Here is a 14745-nt window from a genome sequence, read left to right as displayed (position 1 = left end):
CGTCTTAAGTTTCATATAAATGTTTGACGCAACTGCAACACACACATGGGTTCTTAATACATTTATAAAATAAAAACGTTTTGTGTACAAATGACAAATGAACAAATCATGTGAGAGTGTATTTATATGGGTGTGTTTTTCAAAGAGATCACTTCAGCTGCTTTCATTCTGCAGCTTCACTTTGATCAAACGTTGTTTCACAAAAATCTTAATGAGTTTTGTTGACTTGAAGCTTCAGACACAATCATTTTCTTTGTTATATTATAAAAACAAGCTCATAATTCCTTTATTTTTTTTCTAAATAGCGTAAAATAGCGGATTAAAATATTCATTATAAAATGATTGATATTGTCTTAATAAATGCAGATCATTAATTTGGTGAATGAGAAAATATGAATAAGTTTGTGAATAATTTAATATCCACTCGTGTAACTACAACTTCTGTGTACCAGTTGAACTTAAAATGGTGTCAGCAAACACAGAGTACACTTTATGACACTAGCTGGTACAGAAGTCAACATCAAATGTCATCACACGCTCTTCAAACAGTGTTTTTAAGGATGAATTCGTAACCTTTCTGTCCTCACAGGGCGAGCAGGTGAACGCCGGGCGGATCGGTTTGACCATCGTCATCGCCGGGATGGTGGGCTCGCTGTTCTGTGGCATCTGGTTGGACAAAACCAAAACCTACAAGTGAGACATTTTCCTACATCCTTTCATGCCGGTTGAAACCAGTTCATCACTCGTCGGCACAAATCCTCCACCCGCTGGGATTTTCTTGTTCGCTCTTTAAATAAAGCAGGATTAATTTGCACGTTTACACCGACGAGGCGTCGGAGAAGATAACATGTGTTTACAGCCGAGAGGGAGCTGAACGGTGAGGAGCTGCTTCTGCCTCTCAATTCTAGGGACACTTTTAGTTCAATACAGACTTCTCCTCGTTTTTTTTCCCCGACTCATCATATCTTCCTTCCTTTAGAATCCTTGATATCTTGAGAAGGATGTTATGCTCCTCTCTTGCTTTGGTTGTAGGTCTCAGGTTTTAAATAATTTAACAATGATGAATTCTACAAAAAAGTCTATAAGTTATGAATAAAATATTTATAAACACAAGTCATTAATATAGAAAAAAAGGTACAAACATTGCCTTTAACTTGATTATGTTTTTTATTTTATGTTTTTTTAATGTGTGGTTCTCAAATTGTGGGCTGGGACCCACATTTAAAAAACAATTTCCCGAAGGAGACCTCTTGAGGGATCAGTAAAGTTGTACCTTACCTTACCATAAATGAAGGTCATATTGCTCTTCATTGTTAGGTTAAAAAAAAGCTGCTTTAATCTATAATATTGTGTTATATGAGAGGATCCAAAATCAACATTTTCTTGAAAGTTTTTTTTTTTTCTTGTCTAGGGTCACAGTTTGTTCCGTATGGGTAATAAAAGGACTCTTGGCAGCCCAGGACCGATTTTTAATAATAGCTTTTATGTGAAAAGTGTTCTAGACAGACTAAGAAATGGGTCTGTAGAGCAGTGTCTTTAAATAGCTCCACAGGAATTGTTTCACTTTCCACTCACAAACACAGGAGTCTTCATTGTGCGAAGTCAGGAAGCAAACTACAGTGTCGCTCTGATCCGTGCGTGAAAGAGAAACCAGTGCAGCCGAGATGTCTCCGTGACGTCGCTGTCCCCTGATGTGAAGCGACGGACTCGTGTCCCGTCCTCAGCTGCAGCACACAGTCCCTCGTTCCACTCTCCTGGGCTCAGCTTCCTTACTTTCACTCCACTTCTGATTCGGTCAAAGTGGATGATGTGCTGCCATGATGCTGGCTCTGTTATCTTGGCCTGAAAATGAGGTTTCACACACATGGTTGAACAGCAGCAGTCCACTTACACAAATGGCTGGACTCACATCCAGGGTTCTTATGGAATTTGTTTGACCACATGTCAAAGTCACTCATTTTCTACTCGCCCTCATGTCGACTAGGGCTTGGGATTATTTTCAGAGTAATCTTTTCCTTTTTGGAGTTCATTTTAATATAGCAACTGATGATAAGGTTTCGGCATCTTCATCTTTGTCCAAAAAGACTCCTAAATACATCCAAATACCTCCATACTGCTCATCTGTACCGTCCCTTTTCAGGGGAAGCCTCAACATGAGATTGTTCTGAGAAAACCTTTTAAAAAGTCTATATTTTAAACAATGTGTTTGAAAGAAGAGACAGTTCAGGCAGCAGCTGAGAGGCTGGGATCTTCCGCTACAGACTATATATATATATAATGCATATAAAGACTTATTTATTTTTTCCGTATGGAGGTATTTGGATGTTTTTAAGTTTCTTTTTGGACGCTACAATAAAGTGAACATACATTTTTGCCTTTAACTCCAAAAAAAGGAACAGATTACCCTGTAAATATCTCCAACTCTTAAGTCGACATGAGGATGAGTCGTCCACTAAATAGAAATCACCTTTAACCACAGTGCCTCTCGCAGTGATATATGGTGATTAGTCGTGATGCTTCTCTACCAATATTTACTGTCCGATTATTCAAAAATGGGTCTAAAATCACAGTATGATTCGCCAGTCAGGCACCTATGAAGTCGCATCAAAAAAAAGTTGTTCAATATGTTGGATAAGGGTCTAAAGTCAGTGGAAGCTCAAAAAATGGAAAGAAAGAAAGATTTGAGAAAATGTATCCTCGGGCTTGGATTGAAGGTTTAAACTCACATTGCCCTCTCTGACTTTTTTTTTATGAAAATAAAGTCAAAGACTGGGTTTCTTTGTTAGCTCTGCTCTGGTCACACGACACCGATTATTGTAAGCCACACCAGTTTATAATGTACCTATAAGTCCTGGATAAACAGTTGCTAACAAGGTCACTGTAATTGAACTCGAGTTTTTGAGTTGTTCAGTAGACTTGTGAACTCACATGTGTAGTTACAAGAGTCTTACTACTTACAAACTGTCCCTCAACGTCAACCAATCAACGTCAAGATAAAGGAGATAAAGGAGATCCAGGAGCTTCTGGTTGAAGCATCATTCCAGGTCGAGTATTATTGTAAATCTTCCTTCTCCTTCTCAGACAGACCACCCTGGGGGTCTACTGTCTCACCTTCATGGGGATGCTGGTCTTCGCCTTCACCCTCAACCTCGGCCATTTGTGGGTGGTCTTTGTCACCGCTGGAATTTTGGGGTAAAATAAATCCAGACTTAATTCTCATGTTTGCTCTTTAGTTTTAGTCTAAGATCTAATGACTTTAATCTGGTCAGCGTTTCCTGTCCTGGACTGTCTTTCTATTTATGTTTATCTTTCTCTCACTCGTGCACCTCTGACTCTCTCGCCACAGGTTCTTCATGACGGGCTACCTGCCGCTGGGCTTTGAGTTTGCGGTGGAGCTCACGTATCCCGAGTCCGAGGGAACCTCGTCTGGACTTCTCAACTGCTCGGCTCAGGTCAGAGCTGCTGCTGGAATCAAAGAGAAATAAAACTGCTTTTATTTCAGTCAGCACTGAAGCTACTTTAGCTTAATGACAAACTTTTATATTATACTTTGAATGAAAATACTTGCCTAGCTTTAGCATTGATTATCCTGTTAGCTAAATGTACTGCTATCTTTGTTAGTTATCTGTGTTGCTATTACACCATGTTAGCAAAGAAACAATAAACTACAACAAACAGTTGTTTTAACTAGTTGAAAGTAAGCCAAGTTAGCTTTAATTTACCCTTATTTACATAGGGTTATTACCATCAGAATGTATCTTAATGTTTGGTTCTGCTAGCAATTCCAATCATTGAACGTTTTAGCTAACAATTATTTAGCACATACTGTATGTTAGCTTTGTCATTTTAGCTACTTCAATCTAATTGCTAGCTTAATTTACCCAAAGCTATGGTCATGTTCACTTTAGCTCTTAAATGTCATTGTTCTGTATTCCAGAAAGTTTAGGTTTAGTTAGTGTTTTATTTTGCCTCATTAGCACTTCAGACGTAATTGCTAGCACTTAGCATTTTGTTTTTGTTTTGTTTGAACCATAAGTTATCTTGAAAATAAGCTTATTTCATTTAACACCTGAAGTTAATGCGCAACAATGGTGCCAATTCACTACATTTATTGAATTTATATTATTAGATCTGATTTTAATAATTCTCCTAATATTTCAACACTAAGCTGTAACCAAGTAAGAAAGTTGGTAAGTTGATAAGCACAGGCATAATTACGACAAAAAAACAACATATAAAAAGATCTATAAAAAACATTTAAAGGTGATGACAAGCTCTCTGTCAACATGTTTCTCTCCATTTCCAGATCTTCGGGATCTTATTCACCGTCATCCAGGGCAAGATTATTGGCAGATGGGGAACTTTGGCCGGAAACATGTTCCTGAGCGCCTTTCTGCTCGTCGGAACTTTGTTAACTGGTGAGACGACGACCTTTGCTCGACTGGAAACCTGTATGGACTTATACAGTACTGTGGTCACACTGAGGTCACTCTGCTTATCAACTGTTACTGAAGCTCAAGAATACGATTTTCCTTCGTGTGGAAACATCGCCATCTAGTGACCGAAAATGATAACACTTAAATACACCACGACAAGAAACCGTTTGTCTTTTAATTTATTTGGAGGATAATTTTGCATAAATATTCTTTGTGGTTCATCTACAAATATGAATTATTTTTGTATCAACTCAACAGCTTTAACCGTATTAACACAACTGCAGTTTTATCTTGACCTTTAAAGTATATACTTTATTGAATATTGTTTTGATTGTTTAAGCGCTTTGTGACCCTGGTCTGGAAAAGCACTATACAAATAAAAATGACTTACTTACTTCCTAATATTGTTACTGTTGTAAACAAATCCCACGATTAAAACGATGATTGTCACCCGTGTCTCCTTCCAGCCTTCATCCAGTCGGACCTGCGACGTCAGAAGGCCAACGCCCAGAGTGACGTGGCGAGCGTGAGTACACAACTGCGTGTTGCATGTGTTTGGGGTTTTTCACTTCCTGTCGGCTCGATGGCTTCTGTCCGTGCGGCGACGCTCTACTTCGCTTTTGGCTGCAGCTTTGACCGCATGAGCGCTCGACAAAACATCAATTAATCTGCTTGAAAGGGGGGAAAAGTAATTCCGCTTCCTAATCCGCCTGAATCCGAGGTTCCCCTGCACGTCCAAATGCCACCTGACTGAAGCACGCTAAAATATCGTGGAGGGAGATTTGGGTGTGCAGGGGGTCTCTGGTGCTGCTGGTGGTGGTGATACTGATGCCAGGCCTCCTCAGTAGAGTGACCCCCCAGGTGTTGTTCCATCCAGCCCACAGGCTCAGACATGGTGCAGGACTACGGGGCCATGTCGCGCGGCGAGTCCAAGAAAGAACAGTCTTGACACAAAACCCAAAAGCTCACATACAACCAAACACTCCTCAACAAGGTAACACGACACACACTCCTGATATTTTCTTACCACACACATTGTCCAGCTCTGGAAGTTTTTTCATGACAGGTTGGTCCTTTTGTTGCTATGGAAACTGGTCAAATCATGACTATCTTTGGATATTAGTGATTTGCATTATTTTTGTGAAAAGCGCAAATGTTTGTTTTTGTACTTAAAATATGTTGCCCTCTAGTGGTAAACCAGCAGACTGCAACTCCATACCCCTACTTTTTATACTACTTTTGAAAATGTCAATAATCTCTAGTAACAAATAAAATAAAAACAATACATTTAAAAAACTACTTTTTGATTTCTGTAGCAAAAATGATTAAATATTAAAATATATTCGCTTGATTTAAAAAACAATACAAAGTAAGATTAAGATCAATATTATACAGCAAAAAGTATATGGATAATTGCTTAAAGTTGAACAGGGATATAGGGATATATATAATCATTAAGATTATATAATTGAATAACGAGAATTTAAATTGTTATTCCTGAAAAGCCAAGTGAACACAAATAAAAAAAACATATATGGATAAACTTTAATATAATATTAAACTGGAAGTACATGTTGTTATTGTTATTAAATAACAAATACGATTTTAAAAAAAAAATGGTTAAAAATATAAATTATTGGATTTCAAAATCAAATATGTCATTTGAATATTTATGATCTGTAAATGCTAATACTAATAACCATCACTAGGTGTCATCAAACGTAACATCTTTGTTTACATTTAACAGGTTGCTTTAGTAAAACTCTCCACGTCTGACACAATTGTTGTTTTGCTTCTTTGCAGAAATGCACAGACGACCTGGAGGGAGCTTGCACTCTTCCTGACGTCCAAAAAGATCGGAAGCTGTAGAGGAAGTTCTGTGACGGTCGTCTCCTCGCACCTCAGCTATTCTTGTTTACGCCGCAGTCCTGCTGAGCTCAGGAAGAACTGGTTTGGTCTCATGATGTCTTCATTCTATGTTTTAATCTAACGTGCAGCGAGTTCTTGCTGCTGCATGTTCTCTTTGTCTGGGTTTACTCCCTGTACCCCTTAAATGTAAGTGCGAATACTCCGTCAGAACTTGTCGTTCGCATCGGTGTTCCCATTGTCTAGTCGACCTGTTTAAGCTTTTAATGAAGAACTTGAATGAGTCGATTCAAGATTTCAACTCGAATTTACCTGATTCAGTGACATAAACTCTTACTGTAAAGGGTGCAGTTGGGTTGTTGTAATTTTATGCACTTTTGTGAGTCACAGTAGTGACTCATTAGGCTGATTCACATCATTTTTTAAGTCATGCTAGGATTGGTATGAAAGTAGAGATTTGTGAGCTCATTCTCATCTTCTGATTCAGCTCAAGTACGACACTACTATAGAATTAATGTTAAACCCTGTCAACTGACTGAGAGACTCCAGGTCCACTTTTTAGGAAGGTTTAGTAGAAAATAATTGCTTTAGTGACTCAACATCTGCCTGATCATATTAAGTTAGAGTCACTTTCTGTCAAGGTTCAAAGTTGTATTAAGACAGTTACTTTACGGCTCTGTGAACCAGAGAGCCCCCTGGTGGACACCCATGGAAAAATCAAGTTGAATTATTCCCAAACTCGAATCTTTATCAAACCATCCTTGAATCTCAACTACATCACGTTTTATCTATTAGATATTTATTTGTTAAAACTGTAAGGAAAAAAATACGTTTTTTTTTTTTATAAAAACGAGTCAACTTTTGGCACGAGGAGAACATGCAGCTTCTGTCCATCACCCCGGTTGACCGGGACCATTTTAAACTAGACCACGACTATCGCGTTACTGACCAACACTGAGATCACTTTAGAGCGTCGCCTCCAAAGAAGACAGTATTTGCACAATAATTCGATTTTAGGTTTTTTTTTGTCAGGAATTCTGTTTTATTCTTGTGTGAAGTTTTAATTATTGTCGCTTAAATTGTGACGTCATCAGGTGCTACGTCACTCCTCTTCCTGTTTGTGACCTTTTTATATGTCAACTCTCAACGTTTGTCACGGACACGATGGATTGTTTCAAACTATGACGTCCCAGATGAAGGAATAAAGTTTTACCGACAAGTCAGTGGAGACCTTTTGTGGTTTAATAAACTTGTAAAATATGTTTTCATGTGAACAACAAGTAAATAAACAATGAGTGCGTACACACAAACAGAGGAGTCACAAAACACACCCTATTCACACAATATTCAGTCACAAAAAGTACGACACACACAACTTCAAAAGAGTCATTTTATTAGAAAATAATTTGTTTTTCATCTAAGTTCAGTGTCAAATTTGAACACACAAAACTGGGTCACACAACCAAAACGAGTCGCCATCATTCTCATCGACGAACCCCGACCCTTGACCCGACCTTGAATGTCTCCACTTTCTTCAAGCTCCCCTTAAGAGTTCAGTTCCGCTTCTTCTGTCTAGATCCGACTTCCTCTTGCGATTCAGGAACGCACTGGTATCCGATCAGCATCCCGACGATGGAGAACCCTGAGAGAAGAAGATGGAGATTTAAATCGACCGTACAACCGTAGGACGTGACGATCATCATTACCGGCCACCAACAGAGGGGCCATGACCCCGATGGTCAGAGGGGCCGTCTTGTAGATGAAGGCCTCGGACAGGAAGTGAGCCAACGCCAGCATGAACGTCCACAAGGTGATGTGATACAACCTGGAGATCACATGGAGACACTTGATGATAATGTGGACTTCCTGTCTGACAGGAAGTAGAACTCGAAAAATACAGTAAAATAGCAAACAAACCTAAAAACGCAAATAGAGAAGCTTAATTCAAGTTTTTGAAAATGTTAAGTGTACTTTTCTTGTTGTCTTGTATTAAAAAAATAGATCTGCGATAAAAATAAAACACGCACGTTTTGTTTTGGATATCTATGGCGCATGCGCAGCGGATGATGGAGGAGAGTAACGTCCAGATGCCAAACGTTCGGGCTTGAAGACCATTCACTGAAAGAAAAAAGAGAATAAGTAGAATGAGAACTAACAATATGTCTTGACTAACAATATATGTTTTTATATAAAATAAAAATGAAAGACCACATTTAGAGCACTATTCGTCTTTCACCACAAGATAACTATCGGCCGAGACTGGCCTGCCATATTATTATTATAGTCGCAGGTATAACACGGTAATGACATCGTACCGAACTCCGGGGTCCCGGTGTAGAGCTTCTCGTACAAGAAGCTGTGGTCTCTGAAACTCTGGATGGTGTTCCCCACCGCGATGACCGACACCATCACCAGCCAGCTGCGCAGGACGTTCAGAAAGCGACTCATCTTCACCTGTCGACTCAGAGCAACGAACGTTTCCGCGAAGAGAGAAAACGACAGAAGCGAGACTGTAAACACGGGATCATCCAATGAGCGCGCACACGCAGTCGTACCATTCATCTGATTGGTCCGTGGCGCTGGCCAGAACCAACCCACTTTTCAACCAGCCAATCGGCTGTTGAGAAGCAGCTCCGCCAGAGCGCATGAATCAAAGAGTATACTCAGAGAAAGAGGTTAAACCTCCTCCACACAAGAAGCACGCGGCGAACATTTTAATGTAATAATAAGTTGAAACCATTATTTTGTGTGAAGCACGCGGATAATTTCAAATATTTTATCCATTAAAAAACGACATTAATTTAAATTATTTATAAGCGAGTATACGTTTTTTCCAGTGCGCATGCGCCCGGTGTTGCTACTTCAGTTGTTGTAGTAACCAGGAAGATTAGCGCGATGATGAGCAGGCTGTGAAGATGCTAGCCAGCTAGCCGTTAGCTAGTCCAGAATAAAGGCAAGTTGACGACACGTCTACGTGTTTTTTTGACCGAATTCTCACTCGCCCCGTCGCTAGCAGTCGCTCGGGCTACATTTGAGTCGCTGTCGACCATTAAAATCCTACATTCACGGCGGGTGTTTTGATTCAGCATCACAAGGAGCGAGGGTCACGTGACCCACCAGAGTTCACGCTGTCAAAACAAGTGTTTTTTTTCGGATCTCGATTTTTCTTGTGAACTTGGCGAGGGGGGAAGATGGCAGACACTTGATCCCTGGACGATTTTCACCGTGGACATGCCTGCTGTGATCCCGGATCAGGAGGATTCCGAATCCTCCGAGGACGAGCAAGAGTGAGTGCGTTTCATTTTAACATGTTGCTGTCGGATTTTTGTTTAAATGTCCCGTTAATGTAGCTTTAATTCAACTGACAAGACCATCCACCTGTGAGATCATTTTGACACAAGTTCGCCTACCAAGTGACGTCACACATTTCTACGTATTCCGTTCTAAAAACATAAAAATACATATAATTGTGGAGAATGACTTCAGTTTAGTGATATCAGAGACCATTTGGTGATTCACTAGTTGGAGGTATTGAATTTATATCATTGAGCTTTTGCTCAAATTATCTGGAAGCATTCAGGATAAAAAGAGCTGAGCCAAAAGACACATTTTCCACTCACCAGTGCGTTTCTCCTCTCACCTGTACACACCTGTTTTGTTGCGACCAAAATAATAAAATCGCAAATACAGGAGTTTAGTCTTTAGATGTCGAATAGAAGCTCAGTAATCCAAGAGAGACTCAGAGTAGATCCATATTTTTTACTCAATAAAAGTTTTTGTCTCTTCCTAGATCTGTTCCTCCGGTCGCCTGGAGCGGCCTCAGCAAGTCCATCCCCGTCTTCTTGTTCGTCCCTGAAGCTGTGGTCAACAAAGATGCGGCGGCCTGCTCGGTCGGAGGTGAGGAAGCTGATCCTCGACTCTCTCGTGCGACTCTTAACCCTCCTCTCCAACTTGTCAGAGCGCTTCAACCTGGCCTTCAAGATCGTGCGCACAGAGAGCCGACTGGTGCGGGAGATACTGTCCAATCACGGGTTCCAGGAGGTGAGATTCACGACTTCTATGAGAGTTTTTTGTGGATGTTCTTCATGTATCCTGGTCGGGCTTGACCCGAGAGAGAGTGCATTCATGTAAACTCGTCCTCCAATTGTGTAACTGGTCACATCATCAGGTTCTATTATTCCATCTTTAGATGATACAGATGTGGAAACCTGGTGCTGCTCACATGGAAACGCTACACTGGACGCACTCTCATGAGCTCCTCTTTCCAGGCCGTTTCTATTCATTCCTCTTTTTATTTGCCTTGAATGCTTCTTGACTCCCACTTATCAAAGGGAAGCGAGCGTCTGCCACTGGCTGCGCTCCGGCCAAACTTTATTGCTAACATGTGGCTCGGATACGAGACGTTCTGCCTTTTAATAGATCCTGGAATCAAACAAAAGAGAACAAACCGAAAGGAATCCCAGTTATGAGAGTGAACTTCTAACTCAACCTGGTATTAACCCTTGCATTATCTCTGGGTAAGAGTGACGGAGGGGCCTGAAAACAAATGTGTTTGTGGTATCCCTTGTGTTGCCTCTGGATAAAAAAGAACAACGCCCTGCCACTGCATATGAATATATGGAAGCTAAGAACATGTTTATTTTCAAGCCTTTGGGTCACCTTGACCCAGAGATAACACAAGGGATACCAAAAACACATTTGTTTTCGTACCTCTGGGGCACTTTGAATCAGAGACAACACAAGGGTTAAAAGTGACCGAGTTGATCATACAAGCCACACACAAGAGTGAAATACTGGACCTCTTGTGAGGACCTGAAAAAATAATTCTACTAATACATAGAAAATATTCAACTTAAATATATTGTAAAAAAGTAAAAGGATGATAAATAAAATTAATAATAATGAGGAAAATATAAAAATCTAAATTTAAATGTCATCAAATTTAGTCAGAAAAACATTAATAATTATTTGTTTTTAATATTATTTTCAAATTGTTTTGTAGACAAAATATATATACATTTACTGTATTTCAATCTCACTTAGCTTTCAACTGCTGTCAATCAAATTAGAAACTTCAGTCAAGACAATGTAAAGCTGTAATCAAAAACATTTTTCATTTGTTCAGACGAGAGATATTTTTTTGAGATTCTTAATATTTCTTAACGCTATTGATACTTTTCTATTTCACTGGAGAGAATATTTACATGTGAAAAAAAACACATTCATTTATTTCTTTTTTTTTTCATCTAAGAAGTCTAATCAGTTTTATTTTGAGTTTGGACTTGTTATAAAATGTCATAAACATCTGACTCTTTCCACATTTGACCTCACGAGGGCGAAAATGTACAAGGAAACAGGCTACATGTGGTTAGAGGCCACATACCTACATACACATATGTACCTAAGCTCCCCTTTTTTATTTGCACACTGGCCTAACATCAACTCGTCCTACTGGTTCAGATGACCTCTGTTATTCTTACTTCTACCACCATAACCATCTCTTCCAGGTTCACCCCAACAGCAATGACTTCAATCTCATGTGGACAGGCTCCCACCTCAAGTCTTACTTACTGCGCACCCTTCAAGATTTCCAGAAGGTCAACCACTTCCCGAGGTAACATTCTTTTAATGTGCTGTCCGTTTTGGAGCTAATTGTCATTTAACGCTGACGCCTCGTCGTCCAGATCCTATGAGCTGACCCGCAAAGATCGCCTTTATCGGAACATCCAGCGAATGCAGCAGACGTACGGCTTCAAGAACTTCCTGATCGTTCCTCAAACCTTCGTGCTTCCGTCCGAGTACCAGGACTTCTGCAGTAAGATCCTTTTCGTATCTTCAAGGCTTTACCAGCATCTCAACGTCTCTCTCTTTTCCTCTATGTTGAATCTTTTGTTCAGATTATTTTGCCAAGGATAAGGGGCCATGGATTATTAAACCAGTTGCCTCCTCCAGAGGACGAGGGATCTACCTGGTCAGCGATGTGAGTCGTTTTATCTTTTTTTCATGATCTTTTCTAGTTGGAGATATCGAAGAAGTCTTTGGCGATTAGAAAACCTGATTTTTCCAAGGACTTTTCTTACCATTTAGACCTAAAAGGGATACATTTAGCTGAGCTAGATTTATAAATTCCTTGTAATCCTTTATCTCTATTAGTCGCATGATACATTATAGTTGATTGCAAAACCCTTGTCTTAATAAGTGTTTGCTAATCCTTTTTCCAAGCCAGTTGTCTAAGGGTCCAATTTGGGCGCTTTGGTACCAAGTCAAGTCGGTTATTTCAGCCCCTTTTTAGCATTTGAAACGCCTCGGTTTGAGTAACTACTCGGGTCTGCTCGGTGGAAAACGTGCTTGGACAAAGAACACTCGTAGAGGAATGTTTTTTTTCTCATCCTCTAAAAGGGCTATCTTAACCTTTTCATCATCTCTGGGTCACGGTGACCAGGCGGTGAAAACAAATGGGTTTTGAGCTATCCCTTGTGCTGTCTCTAGGTCAAGGTGAACGACCTCCACCACTGCCTATGTATTTCTGAAAGCAACAGAGGTTGTTCGCCTTGACCCAGAGGCAACACAAGGGATATCTTAACCCATTTTTTTTCAGGCAACCGGGTCACCTTGACCCAGAGATAACACAAGAGTCAAGTTAGCCCTTGTAGAGAATGAAAAAAAATCTTATCTCACATTGTATTTCATTTTTCAGCAAATAACCTAATAAAGCTAACAGTTACAATCAAAATAAACAATTATTATTTCCTGATAAGGGACCAAAAATACGCAAAGGTCACGCAAAGGTAAAAAGTATCATGTGTGGAGATGAAGTGAATAATGCACAAAATTTCAATTCTGGATTGTTGATCTTCAAAAGCAGCCAGAGAACATGATTTCTGGCTCCAGGCGCTAATAGCTCGTAACATTTGATCCCCAGTCTAATGAATTCTCTCGGCCTTATCTGCTGATGCGGCGCTAATTATTACCGATGGTGGGTGTCGGCTGCCCTCCAAACCCCATGAGTTCGACGGAGCAGATGTTCCGAGTGTGGGAGACACCTCTCGGCCCTTTGAAATCAAACGTGGCTCGACACATTAATAATCGGACTCTTCCAAGACTTTGGTGTTTTGGGACAAGCTCAGCAAAAGTTCTCACTCTTGGAAAACGCATCCCATTCCTTTTCTCAGGCATTTTTATGAAACGAAAGAAGGAATGTTCGAGCTATATTAGGGAGGAAGAAAGACTTCTTTCTCGGCAGTTTTGGGTTCTCTCTGAACCGTGGCCAGTGTTGAGGTAACTCCCGCCCGAGCATCCCCCTCGAACCCACCACCTGCAACACATCTCGTGTCAACCCCCTCACCCTTGGACAGTTTTTATGGACTCCCATCAAAGCTTGACCCGCTTCGGTTGGTTTCTACTGCATGCCACATATTTGGCTCAGTGAAGGTCTAATTATTTGTTGGAGTCCTGTGACTTTGCATATTTCCAGCTGTCTAACTTCATTGCGTAACTCCACCACGTTTTCCCTGTGCTCGTCTCGCAGCCCAGCCAGATCTCCATGGACGAAAACATCTTGGTGTCCCGGTACATCAGTAACCCTCTGCTGATCGACGGTACGTTCGTCCACACAAGTTTCATACAAACCTTACATACATTTTGACGATCTGTAGCTCCCTACTGCAGAGTTCAAGTTCGACGTGCGTCTGTACGTGGTGGTGACGTCGTACGACCCGCTCCTCATCTACGTCTACGAGGAGGGTCTCGCCAGGTGAGACCTCTGAATTCACTGTCAACAAAAATAAGTATATTCAAGTGTGCTTTAAGTGTACTTATTTTCTACTATAATTGAAGTAGTGTACTTGAAGTTTACTTTTGAAATACTATACTTCAAAATAGTACACTGATGTATACCCATTGAAATGTACTTCAAGTACAATGTACTACTTTTTTCTTTGGGCAACTGTATTATTGTGGTGACCCGGAAGTAAAGGATTATGGGAGTGAGTGATTGGTGACATAAAACAGACTATTGGTGTTATTGTTAGATACACATGTATTATTTTTGTGCGAATCTACATGTGAAATAAATAGATAAATATTTTGCCTACAAAACAATTACAAATATTCAAAATAAATAATAAGGGTTTTTATCCTTTAAATACATTTTTTTTGACAGATTTTTATCTTTTTCCTCATTATTATCTCATTTATTTATCATCCCTTTACTTTTTTTCCTCATAATATTTAAGTTGAATATTTTCTATGCATTAGTAGAAAATGTACTTTCTGTTAATTCAAGTGCAGTTTAAAATACATACTAGAAGTATACACCCAGTACATTGGTAGTGTAGAGAACAATGTACTTTGAGTATATTTCAAGCATACTTCTTTAAACTAAACCATAGATTCTTAGTGAATGAACTACACTGGTAAGTAAGTAATTTTTATTTATATAGCG

General features: G+C 39.9%; 3 protein-coding genes across 5 annotated transcripts in view; 2 read left to right on the top strand and 1 right to left on the bottom strand.

The window, feature by feature from the left end:
- The window catches only part of flvcr2a (FLVCR choline and putative heme transporter 2a), a 28777-nt gene extending 21252 nt beyond the window's left edge, over positions 1-7525 (top strand). For 2 of the 3 annotated variants that reach the window (XM_087780473.1, XM_087780471.1), the window contains 7 exons: positions 590-693; positions 3082-3192; positions 3347-3452; positions 4307-4418; positions 4904-4962; positions 5314-5430; positions 6240-7525. In XM_087780473.1, the coding sequence (XP_087636599.1) occupies positions 590-693; positions 3082-3192; positions 3347-3452; positions 4307-4418; positions 4904-4962; positions 5314-5385 (564 nt within the window). In that variant the 3' untranslated portion in view covers positions 5386-5430; positions 6240-7525. The remainder of the gene's footprint in view (positions 1-589; positions 694-3081; positions 3193-3346; positions 3453-4306; positions 4419-4903; positions 4963-5313; positions 5431-6239) is intronic. The other variant, XM_087780472.1, reaches the window with a different exon arrangement.
- A 153-nt stretch (positions 7526-7678) lies between these two features.
- erg28 (ergosterol biosynthesis 28 homolog) lies at positions 7679-8772 on the bottom strand. Its single transcript, XM_087780482.1, has 4 exons — positions 8618-8772; positions 8330-8420; positions 8009-8127; positions 7679-7944 (listed from the first exon to the last, which is right to left on the bottom strand). Exons 1-4 carry the CDS (start codon positions 8748-8750, stop codon positions 7856-7858), a joined length of 432 nt encoding a protein of 143 aa, XP_087636608.1. The 5' UTR covers positions 8751-8772; the 3' UTR covers positions 7679-7855.
- A 445-nt stretch (positions 8773-9217) lies between these two features.
- ttll5 (tubulin tyrosine ligase-like family, member 5) overlaps positions 9218-14745 on the top strand; it is a 51704-nt gene continuing 46176 nt past the window's right edge. Inside the window, exons 1-8 of the mRNA XM_087780465.1 lie at positions 9218-9589; positions 10093-10199; positions 10261-10343; positions 11810-11916; positions 11987-12117; positions 12200-12282; positions 13831-13900; positions 13971-14055. Of these exons, the coding sequence (XP_087636591.1) occupies positions 9534-9589; positions 10093-10199; positions 10261-10343; positions 11810-11916; positions 11987-12117; positions 12200-12282; positions 13831-13900; positions 13971-14055 (722 nt within the window). The 5' untranslated portion in view covers positions 9218-9533. The remainder of the gene's footprint in view (positions 9590-10092; positions 10200-10260; positions 10344-11809; positions 11917-11986; positions 12118-12199; positions 12283-13830; positions 13901-13970; positions 14056-14745) is intronic.

This window comes from Callionymus lyra, chromosome 18, assembly GCF_982586985.1.
Source record: "Callionymus lyra chromosome 18, fCalLyr1.hap1.1, whole genome shotgun sequence".
Lineage (NCBI taxonomy): Eukaryota > Metazoa > Chordata > Actinopteri > Syngnathiformes > Callionymidae > Callionymus > Callionymus lyra.
This window is presented reverse-complemented; position numbering and strand designations above follow the sequence as displayed.

What these genes read in the sequence shown, in the direction of transcription:
- erg28 (XM_087780482.1), bottom strand. Translation starts at nt 8,750, where the DNA reads ATGAGTCGCTTTCTGAACGTCCTGCGCAGCTGGCTGGTGATGGTGTCG. An exon ending in CACCGGGACCCCGGAGTTCG is followed by an intron (nt 8,421 to 8,617) that starts GTACGATGTCAT and finishes TTTTTCTTTCAG; the next exon opens with TGAATGGTCTTCAAGCCCGA. An exon ending in GGCCCCTCTGTTGGTGGCCG is followed by an intron (nt 7,945 to 8,008) that starts GTAATGATGATC and finishes TTCTTCTCTCAG; the next exon opens with GGTTCTCCATCGTCGGGATG.